The sequence below is a fragment of the Acomys russatus genome, chromosome 21 (assembly GCF_903995435.1).
Source record: "Acomys russatus chromosome 21, mAcoRus1.1, whole genome shotgun sequence".
Classification (NCBI taxonomy): Eukaryota; Metazoa; Chordata; class Mammalia; order Rodentia; family Muridae; genus Acomys; species Acomys russatus.
The window spans coordinates 20,331,459-20,357,149 of NC_067157.1; the positions used below are offsets into that span (position 1 = coordinate 20,331,459).

General features: G+C 38.8%; 1 protein-coding gene across 1 annotated transcript in view; it reads right to left on the minus strand.

Moving 5' to 3' along the window:
• Tbc1d32 (TBC1 domain family member 32) overlaps nucleotides 1-25,691 on the minus strand; it is a 196,755-nt gene that overhangs the window by 15,964 nt on the left and 155,100 nt on the right. Inside the window, exons 27-30 of the mRNA XM_051164597.1 lie at nucleotides 24,786-24,869; nucleotides 13,308-13,377; nucleotides 11,637-11,752; nucleotides 10,820-10,974 (exon numbers count right to left, since the gene is read on the minus strand). Coding sequence (XP_051020554.1) covers nucleotides 10,820-10,974; nucleotides 11,637-11,752; nucleotides 13,308-13,377; nucleotides 24,786-24,869 — 425 coding nt within the window. The remainder of the gene's footprint in view (nucleotides 1-10,819; nucleotides 10,975-11,636; nucleotides 11,753-13,307; nucleotides 13,378-24,785; nucleotides 24,870-25,691) is intronic.

Here is a 25,691-nt window from a genome sequence, read left to right on the forward strand (position 1 = left end):
CAGGTTCTCTAGAAGAGCTTGTGCATAAAACGCTTAAATATTGATGAAGACATGGCACATTAAGTGGATGTCTTATGGTCACTTTTATATAGAGAACAAGGAGAAGACTGTCTATCAGGTAATTAAACATAATAGGCTATGAATTAATATCCATTGATTTAGCTCTTGTCAAACATAAAATGTGTTTCACTGACTATTTATAAAGCAAATAAATCTAATAAACATAATCATCAAAGACTAACTTACAGATCTGTGTTTTCAATGTGAACTTGCTAATTTTCTGTAGTATGTGCAGAGGTGGTGTAAGAACTAAACACACTGGACCTAATTCTTACACAGCATCATTCTGTGCTCTGGCAGAAGCACCTTTAGAACAGGTCTATGAAGAGATAACGACAGTGACATTAATTACACTGTCAAGGAAAACAAGCCATTGCCATGTAGGGGAGTCCCAGGGATAAGGAGAGTTCCTCTAGGCTCATAAATCACACACGGATGAAAGAACCTTAAGTCACACTTTTGATAGCCAACCAACTACAAAGACCAAACCGGGTATATGTAATATTGACTAAGTAGCAAGATTCTAATGACTGCAGTTATTGTTGTAGTAAACTCACTTACAAGCATAGATTTCTAGCTTACCTATTATTTGAGTATCAAAGCTCTAATAAATAGTAAATGGTATTCCTAAAGGCAGAACAAGAACAACAAATTCTTCATATGTACATAAGAAAAGGCCGCATGAACCATCAAACTATAACTTAAACTTTTAGACTTTTGTATACTTTGTTATAATACCCTGAAATAATACCAACTCTTTCTTATTTGGAGAACATTAGGGCTATTGGCATTTAAGGTAAAATAAGCATAGGAACTAGGCTCATTAAAAAACCAAACAAAACAGTAAACCAATGGCTTAGAATATGCTAGTCTTTGAGAGGATAGCAACCAGAAGCCTTGTAAGATAGCCCTAGAATACTATGTGCTAACAGGGAAAATAAAAGATACGCTCTTCAAAATGGAGCAGAATGGTCTTAGCTTTTTACTTTCACCTTAGGAAATTCTGTTAAGTCATTTTATTCCTGACATCATGAAACACAGAGTTCTGTGTTGCAATAAAAAATTAAGTAGAAAGATTGTACTGGAAAGCTTTAAAGGTTTCCCACCCAGCAGAGGCTGCTCCAGCGGAGCTCATTCTACCCCCTACATGAGTCTCTACAGACAGAGGATCAGCCAAGCTTCGCAGTAATAGTTTTTGTTAATTTGCACAAAATGGAAAGGAGTCCAGAGAAAATTTAAAGATTTCCCTAAGCACGGATAGTATAATACTATAAAACAGAACCATTTCACGAGCAAATGTGTTTTGGATGGCTTGCTTTTTGCAGTTGCCCCATAGATAGATGGTGTTCTTGACATTGCAGATATGTTTAAATTCCGTCACCATTTCTGACATTGCAATTTTTTCAACATTAAGTGCTTAATGGAAGCAAATGAAGCCTGTGTGCAGTTACGATCTACAGCTGTCTGCCACCTTCCTGGTGGACCGTGCCACTTCATCTGAGGTAGAGCTGTACTATACAGCAGCTGTCTGCCACCTTCCGGGTGCCCTGCATCACTTCCTCTGAGTGTTGTTTTAGGATGGTTCAACATCTGTGGAGCTCAGTTTGTAAATGCACATAAGTTAATGCTTCTTATTTTAACTGATTTGTTGTTCTTTTCATACCCATATGGAAAGCATAATATTTGGCTTGATTTTCTATGAAGTTCTCTGAAGAATTAATGTATTATGACTTAGAGTTTTTCTTATAATAAGTCAGGATAATTTAAGTAAATTGAAGGATTCTTCTAGTCGAAATAATTTCAAAGGCTAAAGCATTTAGTTGTTTTAGTTTATGAGTAGTGTAGCTATACTTTAAAACATGCCGAGAGCTTCTTACTGTTCCTATGCACTAGCAATTAAGCTTCATTATTTCCTGTTTTGTTCATGTTAGGCTTATTTTTAAAATGTTTGTGAAGGCTGGGTGGTGATGACACACACTTTTAAGCCCATCACTTGGGAGGCAGGGGCAGGCAACTCTCAAGACCAGCTTGGTCTACAGAGTGAGTTCCAGGACACCCAGAGTTACATACAGAAACCCTGTCTCAAAAAAACCAAAATCAAACCAAAACAGTAAACACAAGCAAACAAAAAACTCTTTTGATTTGTTTATAATATTCTTACAAAGATGAGTAATCAAATAATTTTTCAGTAATTTTTTTCTAAAGTAATAAAAGTATACCATTCCAAATATGTTCCAATTTAAATACTAATTCACATTCAGCATGGAGTAGTGGAAATAGGCTATAGCTTATGTGTCAGTGAACAGAACAAACCCTTCTTCCTAGGGCTAGCGGCAAAATATATAGATGAGAGATATCATATAAAATAAATAATACATTAGCAGATAATAAATGTTATAGTGATAAGGAGAGCAAAAGTGATATTAGGGAAACAAGATTATAATTTTTATTAAAGATTTTCTCTGAAAGAAAGTATTTTATATGCTCTGTGTGTGTCACTCTCCATTTCTGTCATTTCTATCTCCTCTAACAACCATCAGCCCATCTTGCCTTCAAGTCCCTTTCCCACATTCATGGCCTTTGTTTTGTTCTAGGACTCACTGAATGTAATTAGGGCAGTCTGTGTGACTGTGGCTTTGGAACTTATGGTTTCATTAACAGATAACCAACAGAAGACAATGCCTGCCCTAGCATCAACTCATAGCTCAGCTGGAAGACGTAAGGCCCCTGAACGACCCCTTCATCTATGACTGATGAGAGGCCCAGCAATGGCACCTCCAGCTGTTGTGAGATCCTGACAGCAGTGACTGTGTCACAGACTGAAGAGTGCGTGCCCTTCTCTCTGTCTCTTGGCTCTTTCAACCTTTCTACCCCCTGTAACATGAACTTTTCTGAGCCTTAGAGGGAAGTAGCATAAATGCCGTCCTTAGGGTTGGCTAACCACTCAGCCATCATTTATTCTGAGCATGATAAGAAGCCACGAGTCTCTTTAGTAACCACCATTCGTGGGAAAACAGGGGACTCTCTGATTGGACTAGAAGTATCATGTTTTATGGTATTAACATCTATATTCAAAAGGCAGTTTACATCATGTCAATTTAGCTAAGCAGCAATTGTAAGTCTCTCAGTAGGCTCTCAGACCTCCCAATAACCATGAAGGTGGGACCAGGTTTGTAGTTCCAGGTGTGAATACTCTCCTGTGGGAGCAGGACTTGAACCTAATCACAGAGCAGCTGGTTACCTCAATATGAGTTGTGTCATTACTGCACATCAGTGGACACATCTTGTCTGGCACAGTAGTATGATAGTTTCTAGGATTCCCAGTTGATTAAAACCACTGACGAATTCCTCACGCCCCACTGGAAGCCTGTAGTGCACCTTCCAGGATTATGAAAGCTAGCTATACAGGAAGAGGCTTTAGCTTACTTCCAGTCTGATTTCTCCATGTATTGCAAGGAAGGTAACTGATGTCTTCAGCAGTAAAACCACATCAACTAGTTTTAGAAGCCAAGAGGGATGGTAATAGCCTTTATTGTTTTGGTAACTCATGGGGCTTCCCCATCTACACAGGTTGATTTTTTTCCTTTCTTCTTTCCGCTTTCTTTTTTGAGCTCTACAAAAAGAATGTGAACCTGAGCTAAGAAGATAGACCACTACACTATGCTAACAGCTAATAAAGTGCCACAAAATGAAAGACTTTTTTATTTTATCAACCTACACCGAAAGTACTGGTACAACATTTGAGAAAATGGAGCAGATAAAGAATATTCTATTTTGTAAACAATGAGCTTTATGCATGTCTTCACTGATCAAAATCTTTCACGTCAGATCCAAATGCCCATTCCCCACAGGTGAGCCAGAAACTCATATCAAAGGAGACAAATGACAGCCTAACTCTAGATGCACAGATCTCATCACAAAAACATAAGCAATAGGAAAACCAAGAAAGTATGTCCTTTGGGAAAGTTACAGTAACACAGTAATGGTTAAAAAAATTACTTGAGATTTAAGACACAACATTAAAAAGAACTAATATAACATGTTCAAGGAGGTCAAAGAGTTGAAAGAAGACACAACACCACAATTAAATTAAAGAAGACAGAAGTAAACTCCTGATTGATAACCAAGGAAACACAAACAGCTGAATGAAGTAAGGAGGACAATTCAGGATATAAAAATAGAATTCAATAAATTGGAAATAATGAGAAAATACAAACTGAAATGAAAACCCCAGCAAGTCTAATGAAAAGAAATCTCAGTGGGAAGATTCTCCAACAGAATGGCTCGAGTGAATGACAGAGTATCAAGTCTTAAATCTTTTAAACGAATGAATGGATAAAATATGTAGGATCTTTAAAAAGACCAAATCTATGAATTATGGGCATAGAAGAAAGATAATTACTCTAGATATAAAGATATAGAAATATTTTTCAACAAAATTACAGAGAAAAATTCTAATCTAGGGAAAGAAATGTCAATATAGGTACAAGAAACACACAGAACACCAAATAGACAGGATCCAAAAAGAAGTTCCTCGTGACATATGTCAGTTAAAATACTAATTCAGACAGAACAAAGAAAGGGTACTCAAACCTGAAGGAGATAATCGAAGGCACATATAAAGGCAGACTCATCCATTGATTTGGTAATTAAAACTTTGAAATCCAGAAAGGCTTAGAGCACTGTAATTCAAGTTCTGAAAGACCACAGGTGCCAATCCAGACTACTAACATGGCAAAATTATCCCTCATAATTGAAAGAGAAAGAAATACTTTCCACAAACAAACAAACAAAAAAGCAGGCTAAGGGACTTTATAACTGAAAGCCAGCTTCATAGAGAATGATGGAAAGAATCCTTCAAAAATGAGAAAAAGGCTCTGATGGTCTTCCTGTGGAGCTCGTCTCTTCCCAGTCCCTCTATCCTTTGCCCCTACTCTTCCACAAGACTCCCTGTGCTCTGCCCAGTATTTGGCTATGAGTCTTAGCAAGGCACTGCTGGGTGGAGCCTCTCAGCAGACAGCTATGCTAGGCTCCTGCATGCAAGCATAGCAGGGTATTGTTAATAGTGTCAGGGGTTGGCTCTCTCCCATTGGGGTGGATCTCGGATTGGGTCAGGCATTGGTTGGACATTCCCTCAACCTCTACTATATCTTTATCCCTGTACATCTTGTAACACAGTCAAAGTTTTTGTGGGTGGGTCAGTGTTCTCCTCCCTCCACTAGGAGTCCTGTCCAGTCAGAGGGTGGCCTCTTCAGTCTCCATGACTCCTGCTACTAGGACCATCAGAGCCAATTACCCTGGGCCCAGGGTGGGCTTTTGGAGACAGAATCACCAACCAAAGACCATGCAAGGACTAGACCTAGGCCCCCTACACAGATGGGCAGCACAGTCTTCATGTGGGTCTCCTACTAAGGGGAGCCAGGGCTGTCATTGTCATGGACTCTGTTGCCTGCTTTTCAATCATCTCCTTCTGGTGGGGCTGCCTTGCCAGACCACAGGGGAAGAGGACATGCTCAGTCTTTTTTTTTTCTTTTTTTATTATTAATTTATTCAAATTACATCTCAGTTGTTAGCCCATCCCTTGTATTCTCCCATTCCTCCCTCCCTCCTGCTTCCCTCCCATTCCCCTCCCCTATGTCTGTGACTGAGGGAGACCTCATCCCTCTGTATACGCTCGTAGGGTATCGAGTCTCTTCTTGATGACCTATTATCCTTCCTCTGAGTGCCACCAGGCATCTCCATCCAAGGGACATGGTCAAATATGGGGCATGGATAAAGAAACTGTGGTACATTTACACTATGGAATACTACTCAGCTATTAAAAACAAAGAATTCCCGAAATTTGTGGACAAATGGATTGAACTAGAAATTATCATAATGAGTGAGTTCACCCAGAAGCAAAAAGATTTAAATGGTATATACTCACTTATATCGAGACACTAGTCCAAGGGGTACGTCCCCATGGAAAACTTTACCTACCAGGAAAGTGGGTCAGAGGGGAGGACATCCTATTGAGACTTTAGGTGTGAGAAGCCTGGGAGAATGAGGAAATAGAAGGATCTAGAGGGTCCTGGAAAACTACAGGCGGGTCTGGGCCCTGGGGTCCTCCTCAAACTATGACACCAGTCAAGGAAAATATAGGCAGTAAACTTTGAACCCCTACCCAGACTAGCCGATGGACAGGACATTCTCCACCGTTAAGTGGAGAAGGAGATCTGACTTTCACACAAACTCTGATGCCCCATATTTGACATGCTCAGTCTTAATGCAACTTGATGAGCTGCTGTGGTGCCAGGGTGGGGATGGGGAGATCCCTTTTTCTTGGGAATAGGAGGAAGAGGAAGGGAGGGTGGGACCAGAAGGAGAAGAGGGAGGGGGCTACAATTGGGATGCAAAGTGAATGAATGAATAAATAAATAAATAAATAAATAAATAAATAAATAAATAAATGTAAGAAAAAGGGTAAGCATATGTGGGAGGCCACAAAGAGAAACAGATGATGTTAGGACCATTCTTATGAAAGGAAGGCCAAGAAAATACCACAAATCAACAAAATGACATTAACTCCACGATAACCTCAAAGATTGGTAAATTCTGTTCTCCAATCAAATGACATAGACTATCCAAGTAGATTAGAAACTGGATTCATTTTAATGTTATGTACAAGAAACACTTCTCATCTCTAATTATAAACATTACTTTAGAGTAAAAGGATAGAAAGCAGGCATTCCAAATGATTAGGACCAGGAAACAAGCAACCATCACTACTCTAATATCCGGCAAAATGGACGTCAAAGCCAAAGCAATCAGAAGAGATAAAGAGAGATACTTCATTATGATCAAGGGAACAATCTACCAAAAGGGCATTGCAATTGTGGACATGTATGTATCAAATGCTTATAGACACTAAACAACAGACCAACCACAACACAGTAACAGTAGGTGACTTTAATACTTGACTTTCACGAATGACCAGGTCATTCAGAGAGGGTGTGGGAGGGAGAGGGAGGGAGAGAGGTGAGGAAGAAACACAGAAACATCACAGATCAAATAAACGTAAGAGGTATCTACAGACTCTCACCCAAGCATTATAGAATATATTCTACCTACCAGTACATGAAACATTTTCTAAAATATACCATATACTGAGGTACAAAATAAATCTCAACAAATTCAGAAAAACTGAAAGTACTCCTTATATTCTGACTACAAACAAATAAAGCTTGAAATCAATAGTTAAAAATACTTCAGACACACATGACTTTGTAGAAATTAAACAACTCACTACTGAAGGATAGATGGGTCACTGGAGAAATCAAGAACAAATTTCTTTTAATTCCCAGAATAAAATAAAATGAAAAGACAACATACCAAAAATTTTGGAATATAATCAAAATAATCCAAGGAAGAAAGTTTATAGCTCTATGTAACTACATTGAAAAATCACAGAAAAATAAAATCACTTAATTATATTTCTTATGAGTTTAGAAAAATACAAAAACAGAATAAACCCAAAATATTGGGAGAAATAATTCAAAGTAGGGAAGATAATAATGAAACAAAATACAAAGAATCAATGAATCAAAGGGTTGGCTCTTTGAAAATATAAATAAATTGGCAAACCTTTAGCCAAATTAACCAAAAGAAAACGAGAAAAAATTCAAATTACGAAAACTAGAGGTGAAAAGGAAGGCATAGCAACACATTGAATAAAATATAGAAAATTATGAGGGCATCCTTTAAAACCTGTATTTCTCGAAGTTGAGAAGCTGAAGAGAAACAAATGGGTTTCTAGACACATGTTAAACCCAGTTTACCCACCACAGTTAAACCCAGGTGATAAGAAAACTTTTAAAAAAATAGATCCACAACAAGCAGGAGATTTATGCAATAATAATAATTGATGAAACTCCCCCAACTACCAGAAACACAAAGCCAGATGGATTCACAATAGAACTCTACCAGACCTTTAAAGAAGAACTACAACCGATGCTTCTCGAATGATCTCATGGAATAGACATAGAATAAACATTTCCAAACTCCTTTTGCCAGTATTGCTCCACTATATAAAGCAGATAAAGAAAAATATCAATAGACCAATATCACTGATGATGACACATGTTTTAAAATTCAACAAAATACATGTAAATTGAATACAAGAATGAATCAAAGAGATCGTTCACCATGATTAAGTTTGCTTTCTTCCTGAAATGCAGGGCTAGGTCAACATATACAAATCATAAATAGGTTTAAAGGCAGAACTCATAAAATCATGGATAGATTCAGAAACAGTCTTTGGCAAAATTCAAAATCACTTCATGATGAAATCCTTTGTGAGAATAGTGTAGGCATAAGGTTATTGTGTAATTCAAATGTGGGTTTCTCTACCCCACACCCATATCTGGTTGCAATTTTTCTTCTGAGAATCTCCTGTCTCAATGTTGTGTAAACACTGCTCCACATATACTTTTGGTATGCCAATAAAGCAGCTTACAATCAATTGGTGAGCAGGGGAAAGTAGGGCTAGACTTCCTACTAGGAAGAGGGGAGGAGTCAGAAAGGAGGAAGTAGGGGATACAGCTACCAGAGAAGTCCAGGAAACATCAGAAGAAAGAGCTGGAGTAGAAAAGATACAAAGTGCAAGTATTGCTGGGATGTGTGCTGGCAGGAAACCACATTAGTTCTGAGGGTTATGAATATATTAGTAACTGCTCGGTTCTTGTGCTGTGAAGCTTGTTAAAATAATAGTATCTCAATAATTTATGTGATAGCTGGGTTAATAAAAAAAACTGAGAAACAAACACAGTTATATAAAAATAACTGTAACAGACTAGGTATGAAGGGAGCATATATACCAAAATAATAAAGGTTATGCACAGCAAACTACAGTCAACATCATAATAAATGAAGAAAAAATTCAAAATATTCCCATTAAGGTCAGGCACAGGAATCTCTCCACTCCAATACAGTGCAGTGCTTCAAGTCTTAGAGATATTGGACAAGAGAAAAAAAATCAAAGGATCTAAACAGAAAAGTGGACAAAGCATCTGTACTTGCAGATGATGCAATTCTATGCAGAAGAGACCCTGCAGTCTCCATCAAAAAATCCCTGAAGCTGATAAACATTTTCAGCAAAGTGGCAGAATACAAAATCAACTTGTAAAACTCAATAGCCTTTCTATATATCACTAACAAATATACTGAGAAAGAAATTAGAGAAATAATTCTACCAATACCCCCCAAAATACCTTAAGTAAATCTAAGCAAGGGGTTTTAGGATTTCTATAGCGAAATGTTAAGAACTCTGGGGACTGAGGGAGTCCAAAGGGTAGGACAAGAGGGTTAAACAAAACAATGTAGGAATAAAAATGTACAAGTATTGTACAACTTTACAAGCCAATTACATAACGCAAGTTTTTTTTTTTTTAATTAGAAGGGAAGATACCTTGCATGTCTTTATAATGCTGCTCCTAAAACAAATGAATTATTGAGCAAAAAATCCAAGTTCTAGGTATGAGATACGTCCGTGTGAGCTGTTGGTCTGGGAGAGCTACGAGGCTACCAAAATAATACAGGCTATTGCTGTTCTTTTGTTGCCCACCAGAACTAGATGGTAAGAACCTGTTGCTGAAGACACTACATACCTTCATTGCAAGATAAAGCAAAATAAAGCTGTCACTGAGGTGGACACTTCCTCCCTGATGGTCCTCGGTGAGCTGCTGGAGGATAAGAGGCAGCCAGTCTTACCCACCCAGGAACCCTACAAAGCCCAAAGCCTAAACTAACCTGCCAGGCAAGATGTGACCACTGGTGTTACAGTGGCAACAATTGTTATAGCAATAGTCAACCACTCTCTGATTGTGTTCACGGCCTGCCCCACAGGAGGATATTCATACCGGGTACTATCCCTAGTAGGAATTTACTACTTTTTTTTGGATAAGTTGAAAATAATGCCAAACTGATTTCTACATATTTATGTTTATACCTATAGAAAAAAATTATTTTCAGACTGAATCCGAGAAGCTTAATTTTTTATTTCTAGGAATGACTGGGAAATAGAGATTCTTAGTTACTAACCACACAAAGAACAAATGATGGCTGAGTGGTTAACCCATCTCAGAAGAGTGGACTTAGGGAACGGAAGAGGTAGAGATGAGGCTAAAGGCTATAGAATCCTATTTTCTGTGCATGACACAGTCACCGCCCTCACTATCTCACAGAAATCATGATTGCTTTCACTGGGGCAGCACAACACTGGGCTGTCAAAGTCAATTAGGGATCAGAAAAGGGCTCTCAGGGCCTTACCGCTCCCTCCTAGGCTACTGAGAACTGATGGCCTATAGAGGAAGGACAGTCATTTTCCAATTGTGTATCCACTGGTGAGCCCACTAAACGTCAGTGAATAGTTTCAAACCTATGGTTATATAGATATCCCTAGCTAAATGTAGTATGTCACAAAACAAACAAAACAAAACAAAACAAAACAAAAGCAGAAAGGAACTTGCAAGGAGGAAGGGATGCATTGCCAAGAGGTGGAAGGGAGATATAAAAAGGGAGGAGTTGAGAATAATCATAACCTATTATATACATGTATGAAACTGTTGAAAAAAGATTTGATAAAAATTACATTTATATCATTAAGATAGGAAAATGAGCACATATTAGGGAGCAGTGTATATACAAAATAATATTCTGGTAAAGTTAAATGTGATGTTTCTTAAGTTCAACTCTCCTTTAAAAACAGATTTTTAAGTCTTACAGAAATATGCAGCCTTGGCACCCAAAGGAAGGCAGAGGTCAGAAGCCTGGAGAAGTGCTGAAGAAACTGAAATGTCTTCTCTCTGTCCCCCTGCATTATCATGAACAGGGAAGACACAAACCAGTCGTGGCCTGTGTAGTTTCCTTGCAGGCACACTGCAGAAGAGCTAAGGAACTTTCCCATTATCTTAGGAAAGACACAATCTCATAAATACTCACCTTGAAGATCTTTACTAGAAAGAAATATTAATTGTACACAGGAATCATTATGTCCTCAGTTGGTTCATAAGTTACAGAGAACTGAAGATACTGAAACTGTTGAGGCATAATCAGTATTTTAATGTGCTGTTGGATTATGTGTGTAGGAGAGCCAATGGTAACTGACATTACAGGAAAAACTGCCTTGTGCCTATGTACATTTATAAGCAGGCATGTTTACCTGCTAAGCAACTAGCATAGTGAGGCAAAATCTATAGAACGTAGAATTCAGCAGCACAAATAGCTCCTAAATTTTTCTTAAAGTCAATTTTCATTTCTGAATATCCAAATGAAATAAATACAGTGCAAAAAGCAGCAGCCTTTTTATTACTCTAGATGTTTAAAATTTATTTTTTTCAAGTCTTGGATTTATCTGAAAATGCCTTCAGAATGACTTCCCTCAGTACATAATTCGTATGAAGGAATTATGGGAAATATAAATAAAATACTGTAAGAATACACTGTAACAAATCGCACAGTGTATTAATAAATCTTATGAAAGAACTATGGGAAATATAAGAATCCACTTTAGTTTGTGTAAACCCACTCAAAAAGGATATGAAGGGAAGAAGTGACAGGTGACTGCTGTTGTTTCAGGAACCTCTCACAATGCTTTAAGACCAAGGCAAGGTCATTTTCGGCACCATCTTTCAACAAGTTGAGAAACTTGCCATACCTGTGTGAAAGATCCAAAAACCACAAAATGAAAACTCCTGAGCTCTTCACTGCACAGCCATCTTTAGAAATCCATCAGAGTGTACTTATTCTGAGCTAACAAGGTCTGGAGTGCTCAAGGTCCCCCTTGTAAGGTGATTATTAAGCAGGGCACTCAATGTTCATTCCTGAGAGTTTACAACACATCTGGATCAGCAGCATTAACTGCTAACGTTTTAGGAAGGTGTAACAGTAATGAGAAAATAACATGACAGTACGTTACATATGCAATGAATGTACAGATTTTTCTGAAATTAATCTAAAGTATGGAGTTCTGAGTTTGGTTTCATGAAATGTAAAGTCTAGAAGTACCTTTGGATGGCGTCCACTAATACAAATACAGATATTGGGAGGAATTTTGGGCATTTTGAATTGTGACTAGGACAGTCCTGGACTTAAAATGTCTTGGCACTTACAGAATCAAACACTATAATTAGCTGAAATGAATTCGGTGTTATCTGAGTTCCTCTATTTTTGCACACACTGAATGGGTGTGTTGTCTTCACGAGGAAATAGTTGTTTGGTCCACTTCCAACCTTACTAAGACCTGACTTGGTCTGCATTAAGGAAGTGTCCTTTTAGTGGCAACACTGCTAGTAATGTCTATTGTTTTCATGGCTGTTTTTATCTAAATGATTCTATGGGATGGTAACTGTAGCATACTACCACATATCAAAACTCTACAGTATCTACTAGTTTCCACTTACTTTCTATGAATGAGAAATTATACTGAGTTAAAATATGTGACCTGGCTGTTTATGTAATCTATAGGTTCCAGAAATGGGGCAGTACAGAATACTTTTATTAAAACACATATATGGAGTTACATAACATGATCACAGCAATTACACTGGTATAGGTAGGTGATCCAGAATCCAGGCCATGATTTTCATTGAAGTGGGTATTTCTATGAGGCGCAAGCATTTAGGAGCTCTCTCATGTGCCTTCTTAGATGTGACACAAACAATGACCTTCCAATTACAACGGGACAGTTGAGAACCTCATATTACATAAGGTTCATTGAGAACAAGAAAAGGAGGTTAGTATCAAGTTTGTGATCTAATGTGTTCACTTTTTTGAAAATTAATATCTAAGTTCTGAAATATCAAACTATGACAATTTCAGTTTATTCATTTTAAGTTCTCAACCTATCCTTAAGGTATGTTTGTTATCACTGTAACCTGACAATTAGAACAAATCATGTTTTAGATGTATGATTGTGCCATAGCATGCTTTTTTTTTTTTTCCCCCCCGCAACGCTGATTTTTGGGTAGAAAAAAAAATGATAGTCATAGAGAAACACACTAATTAGGTTTTGGAATAATAATGAGATGTGACTGATTTACAGCCAGAGGTAATTTAATCATGTACCAATATCCTCAGAGATAACACTGTTATTTTCTGAGTGATAAGCTCTGCATTTAAAGTATACAAAATAGTTGGTTGTTAACTATTATTAAGTACACATCAGGTAGATGAGTTCTAGGAATGCATGGGGGAGCCATCTCCCTACATACCTGACAGTCATTTTAATGCCAAGCTGCTGAACAGATGAGAGCGTTTCATTCTTCACATTTGCATCAGTAGCTAACAACAATAGAAAAGGGAGTTATAAAAATGTATAAAAGTCTGCATAATAATCACATGTTAATTGAAAATTGATGAAAGCAATATTTTTGCATATTTTAATGTGAATTTCGAAAACACTGATGAATTTGTTCTTTTAGGAGCTGTCACTTATATTTTCAAAGAAATTAACAGGAAACTTTTAAAAAACAAACTCTTACCCTATAAAAATCATTTAAAAACTGGGAATGGTGGGAAAGATATATACCAGCACTAGGAATGATTAGGATTTCAAGGCAATCTATGGCTACACAGTAAGTTCAAGGCCAGCATGGGCTACATAAGCCCCTGTTTCTAAAAGAAAATCAAACCAAAGAGCATATTAAATGATTAAATTATTTGGAGCAAAACAATAAAAATGAACAAAATATAAAAGGCTAGAAAACATTAAAAAGTGACTTAAAATACAAGGTTTTCATCATACAATGATTGTATAAAATTCTAAATGGCCTTAGATGTAAGCACAGCTCTTTCTTCCTAACACTTATGTGGAGCTTTCTCAGTAAGCCCTGGAAGATACTGCATTCTAGACATGACATGGTTATTTACACACTATTGCAACACAGCTGTGATATCTTGCACAAGACCTTCACAAGATCAAGCCTGTCAAAATTCCAGGATGGAAGGAGGCTGGAAGAAGAGGTCCCACCCCTAAAGAAGGAACTATTGACAGTGAGTTCCTGAGAGAGATGGAGTTGGGGCAGGGAGAGAGGGAAGGATGGAGGTGGGGGAGGAAGTCTCCTTTGAAGACATGGTAGGTTTCCCGTGCCTAAATAGATGTCCTTACTCCCATGCACATACGGGTAGCGCTAACTGGACTCAAGAGGTTGCTGGTTACAATGACAGGAAGAGGGCATGATATTGGGAATAAGACAGGATTGGGACTCAAGAGAAGGTAGAGGGATAAGATTAAAACAGATCTATAAATGTATGAAGTTTCCAAAGAATAAATTTTTAAAATCTTTAAGGGTTAAGATATACAGCTCAGTGGTAAAGTGTTTGCCCCTGGTTTCACTCCTCAGGACCATGTACATAATCTTTCGGCAGACCATGTTCAACTTTTACTAAATAACATTGCACTAGGGTTGAGTTAATAGGTTTAACTTTTCAGGTCAGATTTTCTACTTCCATCTGAAGAAAGTAGAGTGACCACACACACACGAATTCTGTTCACGTACAGAAGTGGACACTATGAGGGGAATCATCCACAAAGCACACAGTGGCAGTGTGGAAAAACAGCTAGATTTTTCTGAATCCTACTATCACTGGGGTTTTCCATTCATTGCACATTGGCGTATCCATACTCCCGATGTAATCTATTTCAAGTGCAGACTTGTAATGAATCATTGCTGATAGGGCGAGGAACAGTGTGAAGAAGTCATAGGGATAAGTGATAAAATAAAATATCATACACTGACGGAACTTTTCATGTAGGGTCACAGATAAACTGTGTATACAGCTAACTGATAAAGGCATTTCAAAGCTCTAGGCAGAAGGCTGGTGCAGATAAAATACAATGTGAACACTCCAAAGACGAAGAGATTTCCTGAGGCTGCTTAAGAAGTGGCATTGAAGCTGAATCTTGAAATATGAGTAGATCTTTAGAGATGGGCAAGAACAAATTAAATACCGCTGCTATTGAATTCTGGCTTTCCAGACCAGCAACGATTGGTCTTCAGTGCTTGCAGTGATCACAACCAGTGCATCCTGCTTTGCCTGCACATTTCATGCTAGAATCTCTGAAAGCCTCATGCTGCAGGAACTACTCCAATTCCTGGAAAACTAGACTGCATGCTGACTATGCCCAGAGTGGCAACTTTCTTATAGAAAAATAAAATATAACAAACATATTTGTTAATACATAAAAGGGGAGGCCGTTTTGAGATGCTCAGCAAGTTAAGGCAGTCATACCACAAACCAGAGAATCTGAGTCTGGCCCTGGAACCCACATAAGGTAAACAGTAGCGCCTACTCCACAACATAGTCTCCTGACTTCCATATATGTGCAGTAGAAAGTGCATGTCTATACATGCCATAGGAAAAGATACAACTTTTAAAACCACCTTTTATAAGGTGCTGGGTTAGTTCCTGGTAGACTATAGCTCAGTCTTATTTATACTGGAATCCAGTCAGTAACATTAATTTATTTTGTCGCTAATGACAGCAATTAGGCTACAGTTCACATAGCTTAACATTTCTTGTTATAAATTTATATCTCACTGGGTTAGTTAGATAGACTTTTTTTCACTGGCAGAGGAGACCAGCTCTGACCTTCTAGTAGTAGATGATCAATCTGTGAGAATAGCAATTTGCACTACTCTCATCTCTAAGAACTGCATGCACCTATATGTAAGGAAGCTGCAAGGTACCATGGGTCTCTGGTAGAAGAAAATGCATCTATTGTAAAGAGATATAAAGGGAGCTCAGCTCTGATTTATTTGCCTATACAGGGTAAAGTTTGAATTTGGTTTCTATTACTTGTTAGCAAACACACACACACACACACAGGTATACATACATATATGTATATATACGCACATATACACTCACACACGTACCCCATAAATATGTATATACATACATAAATTTATACACATACATTTGTCACTCTAATAGTTTTATGGTCAACTTTTTTTTTTTCGGTTTTTCGAGACAGGGTTTCTCTGTGTAGCCTTGGCCATCCTGGACTCACTTTGTAGACCAGGCTGGCCAAGAACTCACAGCGATCCGCCTGCCTCTGCCTCCCGAGTGCTGGGATTAAAGGCGTGCGCCACCACGCCCGGCTTTATGGTGAACTTTTAAGACTATCATCACTTATGTGTTAACTATATTTTCCAATTTTCAGTTGAAATGTGTCTTTAAATTTTAGCCGTAAGTTAAGTATATTTGGATGTATGCATACTATAATGTAATGAGGTTAAGTCTGTGTAGAAACTGGGAATGTTCCTATGATTTGTGTTCAGTCCCTAAGGCTGAGCCTTTATTTTACAATGCACTGTGATTTAGGTTTCTAATTTAAATAATGTAAATTTTTTATGCTGTGCTATTGATGACAATGTCCGGTTTTATAAAATTTAAGTTGTTTTATGAACATAAAACTGAATATGTGACATTTTAAAAATGAAAGCTAAATGGGACCACAAGTTCCTATAGCCATGGAACAGACTGCCTATCAACGATCATGTGACAGTAATATGATTTCTAAAACTGCTTTAAGTTAGATAACATTGGAAATTCTAGGACATATAAAACTGTGTTACTTAGCATGGGAAATAAAATTCTCCCTCAATAACATTTGAAATAATGTTAACATTTCCTTCTGGAAAATACAATGCAATTAGGATTTACATTTGTTTGTAATGAGATCCAAGTCTGCAGGCTGGACTGACATTGAACCCACACAAACACTCCTGATTGTGGCTCCTAAGCGCTGGGATTACAGATAACGCGCCACCACTCCTGCCTCAGACAGCTATCACTGACAGGAGAGGAGGATTTGGCAGTGGCATTCCACAGGCCCTGGGTCCTATGAGACATGGGTGGCTTCCGCCAACAGACAAGGCCCTCCACAGCTGTGGGAAGCAGGATGCAGGTAAGCAGCGAGGTGAGGCATAGTACTTCAAGTGACTATGTGAAAATCTGCTGTCTGTCCCTCCTTATGCAACACGAGGTGCTTCCAGCTCAGGGTGGTGGGTCACACGATGAACCTTGACTTTACTTAGGTTGAATAACTTACTTCCAAGGACTACTTCTGTTCTAGAAGCTAATTACTGTATTTTCATGTTAAAACAAACAAAACCCAACCCTGCTCATGTCCAGAGATACCAGCTCCCAATTATGGTTCTGCATCAAAACCCAACGAGCGGCTTTTAAGCAGTAATGAGAAACAATCCTCACTGAAGAGCAGTGAATTCAATTACAAAGGCTGAGGCCTTGGTCATTTTTTGTTTTAAAGGTATATACCACTATTTCTTGGGCGTAAAGTTGAGATCGATATCCGACACAGGTAAAACTCAGATACTGGTACAAATGGACAGTAATATTACTACAGAATTCTCACTGAAATGGAGGTTGCAATTAACCTAAGCAATGTGTTTTTTAAAGTGTTGTAAGGAGGCACTGAGCATACCAAAAAGAACATCAACTACTTGATTTTTTTAAAAAAGTAGTGTTGTGAAAAAGATTTGAAAAGCAAACTTTGACATGAATGAAACCCTACAGAAAAACATCTCTATTTATGTTTTTTAAAAAGGTCTTCAAAGCAGAGATGAAGAAGTCTATCTGCTCCCTCCAAATGGTTTCAGAACATGAAGAAGAAGCTTCAGTTATTGGCTCATATTTTACAAATGTTGTGACACCTTTTTAAGAAGATGACAAAAGCCTTCTAAAGGTCTCATGAGAGAAACCTTCATGTAAAATCCTGGACTAAATGCGACTTACTGAGGAAAAATGAAAACTTTTAGAAATAAAAATAAAAAATAAATGATGTGGCAGAACCAATAAGAAAAACTCAATGATTGAAAAAAAAAAAAGTAGGGTCCTGAAGCAGGTGCGGGCGATGTGCTTCTGCGCTCCCGGCAACGGGGAGGTTGAGGCAGGAAGAGTCCAAGTGCAAGGTCATCCTGGGCTACAGAAAAAGAGACTTTCTCAAAAATAGAATAGTAAGATGAATGTCTTCATGGGGCTCCGATGTTCTGATGAGCAACATTTACTCATCACAAGAGCATGGGTGAGGAAGTCGTACCCAACAAAGAAACCAGCTAACCAGCAGGGTCTTTGGCTTATTGTGCAAACACACTTGTGCTCCCTTTTCTACCCATGATACCTTCAGTACCCTGTGATCAAGCTACCAGCAGCATCTTCAGTGCAAGCTTTTGAAAGAAAAGGCATGACTGCTCCCCATCTTGGTTATGCAATTACCCTTTTCTCTCTCCTCGGCTGTCCCCACAGACACTGCACTCCTATTCTTCTACTTGTGTTTCCTCCTTTCACCGTCCATGACAGCCGTCACCACATTGGCCTGTTCAACTGTCCACGTGCATTTACAACAGAACTTCTCAATGACAGTAACACCCTTCAAGTGTCAGCTTTTAAGGCACTAGCACGTCATCTGAAATAAAGGCACTATACTGAAAAAGCATGAGTTTCTATTGGTCCATATTTGTGTGCTATAATTTATCTGATCATTTTAGGTCTGTTCTATAGATCTTTCTTTGAATGCAGCGACATATGATATACCTCCTTGTAATTAGCAAACATTCCATAAAATTAGGCAAAAAAAAATCTGTTGGCCTAAAATTTGAACAAAATATTAAAAGACATGCAATGTACATACTACATTTAACAGTTACACTGTAGGTAACTGGAGAGGTGGCTCATCAGTTACGAGCAGTGGCTACTCTTCTGGAGGTCTTGCATTCGATTCTCAGCACCCACATGGTAGCTCACCACTGTTTTGTGCCCTCTTCTGGTCTCTGTGAGTACCAGGCATGCATATGATACATAGACAACATTCGGGCAAAACACCTATTGCTCATAAAATTTAAAAAAATTTTTAATTACATTTTAATAGCCAACAGTGAAACAATGGTGTCTTTCAGTCTATAAACAAACTAGTAACAGGAGAAGGGATTTTTATGAGTCTATTCCTTTGGAAGGGATACTTAAAATAACATTGCAAAGATTTGTTTACAATGCAAAAGTATCTAGTTTGTTTGAGGGACCGAGCTGACAAAAAAATGAACATCTGTTAAGATTTGCAAAGATGCTTGCATGGGTGTACCACTGACTGCAAATGCGCAGGACTTTTATCTGTTTGTCCATTCTTCTTTCTTTGAGAGGATAAACAGTCAGACTAATTTGTTTTCCCAGATTTGCAAATTTTATAGTGGGTTGAGCTCCTGGGGGAACTAACAGCAGATGGATAGTTGTTCTAATTTCAGCTACCTTGGGGCTTAGAAAGCTGTCATTTTTTTTCTAAAGACAATCAATTTCTCACTTTAAGAAACACAGAAAAGCAGTGAGTGTATCCAGAATATGTTTTTGGAGCATCTTTTATATTAAAGGATGGGTGGTGCCAGCTTGCAGTAATTAGAAGGCATTCTCACAAGAGCGGCCATTGTTCTATCATCTAGAAAACACATGGGGATGAGGACCCTTAATGCAACTGAGAGAAGACAGCACTAGAGCCCTGCATCACAGCACTAGACTTCCAACCATCAGTCAGCAGGACGCCACTTAGTTTTGGTTTGACTACAAGGCTCTGGTAGATAGCTGTGCATCACAACCCTTTAAATAGCTTAAATTTGCATTCAGGTTGCATCTGAATACAGAACACATTTGGTGAATCCAACATCTGGGATCTCACTCAGCACTATTCAGAAATGATGAGAGGAAATGCAGGCATATTAAGTAATCAGTCTTAAGTATTTTGATAACACTAGAAACATAATCTTATTTTCATATTGTCTGTGGAAAATGTGACCCAGTTGAACAATGGCCATGAAGATTGGCTGACACTGGGGATCGCTACATGTCAGCCTAAAGATCTGTCCACTCTAGGCACAGGGATCTGCATCCTTAGAATCGTCTTCTCGCCCCTGCAACAGATGTCACTGAAAAAAAACCTGTCATGTTCTCAGGTCAATTTTAAGGTTTACTCATAAAATTATAATTTCCTTCTCAAATGCATTTCTTCAGAATCTTCCCAGTTCGTGAGTTCTGTCCCTTACATCTCAGTTTCCTTGTTTTAAGAGCGGTTCCTCTTCAGAGAGGTGTTGGAGGGCTATATGGCACAATGGATGAAGAAGCGCAGCACATAGCTAAGCCATAAGGCCATTCAGTGGCTATCAGTTCCCTTCACCTGCCTTCATTTTTACAGATCTCTTTTCATTCTCTTACAGCTTCTTTTACCTTTTTCCCACTTTGTTATCAGATGTTGCCAGATGTAAATAATTATTGCAGAGTCACCTGTGCGTTTGGTTTAGGCCTGGGACATATAGCTCCATATTCTGCCCACACTCCTCAATCCCTATCTGCTGGCATACCCTGCTCTCTATCCTGAACTCTCTGGGGCAAGGGCTTTTCCATCCCCTTCACCATATAATCCAGACATTTTGTTCTCTTGCTTTTCTCTCCCTTTCCTTCCCCCTCTCCTTCTCTCCACTTCTCCCCCTCTCCCTCTCCCTCTCTCCTCTCTCTCATGGAGCCAAGAGCTGCTTCCAATGAACCTACATTTATACATGTTATACATGTTAACTTACTTTGCATGAAAATCAGTCCAATGTCCTCATTTTTTTTTAATTATAGGAAAATGGAGGGATGCTGGCATATAAGCAACCTGCCTCTGGGTTGCTTAGCAACCTCTGATGTCATTGTTAGCATACCTGCTTCCAGGCTGCCCACTACCAAGTGTATGCCCCTGCCCAGGATATAAAAGGGCAGACCTACCTCATCTCTCTTGTCTCTTGCTCTCTCTTGTTCGGTCTGTCTGTCTGTCTGTCATATTCATTGCTTGGCATCTTATTTTAATCCTAACATCTGTCATCACCTGCCACCTCTGCTGGGGCCCAAAGTAAAAAGGACAAACCTGGCACTTCATCTCTCTCCCACTCTCTTCCACTCCTCTCTTACCTCTCTCTTGCACTTTAAGGGGCGTCCCCTTTCCTTTTCTTGCTCTCTCCCACTGTGTCTCTGTCTCTGTCTCTCTAACCTCATGGCCCACTCAGGCTCTAGCTCATCCCCCATTTGTCTCCCCACGCTTCTACAATAAATCTCTCCATATCAGATCTGTTGCGTCTCACTCTAATTATTTTTAATCCTACATATCAGATCTGTTGCATCTCATTCTAATTACTTCTAATCCTAACAATAAGTACCAGTCTATCTGGAGTTGTTATGGAATTAAATTCATGAGAATAAAGAGGCTTACTATGCTGGATAGTTTGCTTATTTATTTATTATAATTTATTCAGATTACATCCCAATTGTTATCCCCCACCTCGTTTCTATCTTTCCATCCCTGCCCTCCCTCTCTCTTTCTCACTATTCATCTCCTCTAGACCTCTGAAAGAAGGGGAACTCCTGCCCCACCATATGATCACAGGCTATCAGGTCTCATCCAGATAGCCTGCTTCCCCTTCCTCTGTGTGCCCACCAGGCCTCCCACTGAGGGGAAACATCAGGAAGAATCAGATACTGAGTCAGAGCATGAGAAAAAAAATGACAATGAGCTGGGTTACTAGTTTTAATACCACGCTGGTGGCTTAATAATTAGTCACTCTAGCATAACTTTCCTCTAAAATGCAGATTCCCAGACCCAGTGAACAGCAAGCTTATAGGCTTGAATACTAACAAGTACCCAAAACACTGGATAAAAGGAAAAGGTAACCAGATCTTCCCCTTATCTAAAACAGACCCCTCCCCTAGTCTTCATTTTAAAGTGTATTTTATTTCTTTGAAAATTTTATACAATGTATTTTTATCATATTCAGCCCCCAACTCTTCCCCACAACTACTCCGAAATCCACCCTTATGTCCTTATCCTCCAACTTCCTGTGTGTGTGTGTGTGTGTGTGTGTGTGTGTGTGTGTGTGTGTGTGTTTCCTATTCAATACCCATCAACTCCAATTTAAGTTGTCCATCCATTAACTTTTGGGTATGGAGCCATTCAATGGAGTATGGCTGAACTATCAGGAGTCACACCCTTAATAAAACAAAACAAAACAAAAACAAAAACCCGAATCTGCGTTTCCTGGAAGCCATCAAGTGCTCATGGCCCCTCAGTGAGGAAGGGAAGCCCGTGAGCACCTTCCCACTCCATGCTCCAGGGTTAACTGGCTTGATCTTGTGCAGGCAACCATGGCTTCTATGAGCACAAGAGAGAATTATCTTCTTTGTTGAACTGTGTAGTCATTCCATCCTCAGCAGCTCAGAGCAGGGAAGAAAGCCCCCCTTTCTCTCACATCTCGTATTCAACTTATTACTTGGTCTTGTCAGACATACATTCACAGTGCACTCAGAATACAAATGCTTTCCCCTACTGCCACTACGCGAGCCGTCGTCCAAGTCATTGTAATTCTTCATCTGCCTCTCCCTGCTTTAGATTCCTTTCTTCCTTAAATCTTTCCAGTGTAGGAGCCATATTAAGCTTATAAAATGCAAACCACACAAACATTCACACCGAATGACTAGAAAAGTGCTAAGAGACACATAGGTTTGTTGAAAAAAAAAATGAATATGCAGTTATCTGGGGCAGGAGAAAGCTCGCAGTGGTGTTAACAATGGTATTCAGTAAAAAGAAAACTGAGTCATGGACAGGAAGGGAGGATACTAGAGGAAACAGAAGAAGCAGAACGATGTAAGGCTATGGGCACCATAAGAAGTTTAGACTCTACTTAGTACCTATCAAGGAGTAGAGGAATTAATAGGTCCAGATATGCATGGCAAGGATCCTTCTTATTGTGTGTAAAAAGTATCAGTTTTGCTGGGTGTCAGCTCTTATGACTGTACTAAGGAAGCTGAGACAAGAGGAAAGCAAGTACAAGGCCGCCTTACATTGCATTGTGGAGCTCTGTCTCAAACAAAACACCATCCCAGAAATAACAAGAAAAAACTGTATGTGCTAAACAACCAGACTGTAAAATGAAACATGTGCAAAGTCTCATTGATACCCTAGGCAAGAGGCAATGCTACCTTTAGTTAGAATAAAGAATAATGGGAGACAGATTGAAATAAATTTGAGATGTAGTTGAGATATACGAAGAACACAGGAGTAATATAGAAGGCAAATATCAGTGCTGAGTCCCCACTTCCCCTCTAGAAGTACCGCCTACCGAGCCAGAACACAGGGGGACAGTGTATATCAGTAGGTGCAAAAGAGTTCTTGCTGACACTTTGAAGTTAAAGACCACCATGGTACCCAGGCATCCAGGTAAAGCTCACATTTGGCAACTGAAATTGTGAGATTGAAACTGACAACAAACAAACAATAACAAAACCCAAAAAACCTCTGACTAGAAGATGCAACTTTTAAAAGCATTAATTTATATGCTGTAGGTTAATGCTACTATTTAATTTCATCTGAAAGAAAACTCAAAAATTAATCTCTAATGAGAGCTTTAAGAAGCAAAAACTTAAGGAAGCAAGTGGATGACTGCAAGAAAACAGTGCTTTCCAGAAACCACAGGGATTGCGGGTATGAGCGCACAGATTGGCACAGCGTGTAGGAGACCTGCACAAGCCCAAGACAGACAAAGTCCTATCATAGAGGGAGGGAGGGCAGGAGGGAGGGAGGGAAGGGGGGGAGGGAGGGAAGGAAGGGAGAAAGGGAAGGAGGGAGGCATAAAGTACTACCTTCAGCTAAGGAGCTGTTGACATTTGACAGCTGTTGAGAAACAGAGGGCCAGTTTTCTTTAAGAATGTGAACTCCTCTGGGTCACTGCAGCAGAGCAGGCCCCCAGCCAAGAGTATTTGGGAAACACAAATTGGAGTCAATAGGGGTATGTGTCAGGAGTGAATATAATCAAAATGCATTGCGGAAAAGTCTCAATGGAGTAGCATATCATTTTTTTTTAAAGGAAAGTGAGAGGCTGGAGAGATGGCTCAGTGGTTAAGAGCTCTTGTTCTTCTTTCAGGGGACCTGGGCTGGTTAACAGAACCCACACTGCTTACAAACAACTTTGGCTCCAATTCCAGGGGACCTAGTACCTTATTCTAGTCTTTATGAGCAACACACACATACATACAGACAGACAGACAGACACATACACACACACACACACACACACACACACACCATACATTCATACATGTAGGCAAAACACATATAAAATAACTATTTTTTAAAAAAGAAATAATGTGACTACTCCATTTTCAAAGTGGGATCCTCAGAACGCTATGAGGATTAGAAGAGAGAAAGAGCACACACACACCCTGATTGATGGTGACCAAATGATGTCACATAGGGAGCCAGAACTAAGAAGCATCACCAGTTCCATTTCTTTTGGTGTTGGGGCAAATGAGTCAAAATAAACTTTTTGTTATAACGTTTCCAGTCTTGTAACAGTGTGATGGAAAGTAGACCAGCAAAGTAAGTCAGCTGTGAATGGATGAGGCTAGGAAGAGACATATAATAAAATCGGAACAGTATGTGATGCTAAGAAAAAGGTTCTACCAAGACCAGAAACAGATGAAGTCCCAGAAGTGTGCAATGGGTACTGTATCTGGAACACATAGGTGTGAAGTGAGATTTTTCCAGATGGGAACCCTTGCTCATATCAATATTCTACAGACACAGCACTATGAAATGGCACCTATTTACAAACTGAACAGTTTTTTTTCCAAACATCACAATAATTTTAAAAAGGTACCTGTGTAATCCACTAAAGGGAAGTAACACTCAGATGGGTTTTCGGTGAGAAGAAAGACAAATTTTTCAAGTAGTTCACCTAAAGCTGTAACAAACAGAGCAATTAGAATTTTAAAAGTCAAGGGAGCACAATGTGTGACAACGCATCATTAAGTCACAGACTAGCACATAAAAGTCACCCGAACTCCACAGTTCTAAGGAGTTCAACTCAATATTCAGGCTTTTATTAGTATTCATAGTATTTCTGATTCAACTGAATTTTAATAACTTAGCTGTGAACTTATTCAATATATAACTAAAAAAGAAATATCATCTTTAGGTTACCTAACAATTACCTCAGAATTTGTTAATTGTTTCCAATGCATCCATTAGGTTATCATATCTCCGAATTTGCATACAGAAAAAAATGGTGAACCTTAAGAGCAAGATTAATTACAGCTCATGTCATTTTCAAAGCTGTGACATATTATATCTTTTATACTTTACAGCTGATGGTATCTTTTCAAGGAACCAGATCAGAAAAACCATGTACTAGCTGACTTAATGTGACATAATGACTCCTTTCTAGGCCTGTGTGATAATATCACAGTGTTTGCATGTATCCTACAAATGGATGCTCCAGGGGATTATAATTAATATGCAATGCAGAGGATTTTGTTTTCTTTCCTCTAAAGAAATGTATCTGTAGAGGACCTGATTGCTTCACGATGAAGCATGTGATGTTGTGTCACACTTCTAAATTGTGCCCTTTTTACACTTGGAATCCTAACCATAACCCTTATTAACTAAATGGATTCTGCTTTATATTCAAGTATATTTTAAGCATATAACTCCTCAAAGAAAAATTAGTGTTCAAAATGTTAAAAACACATAATAAAAAAGGAATGGTATGGTTTTCAGTAAATGC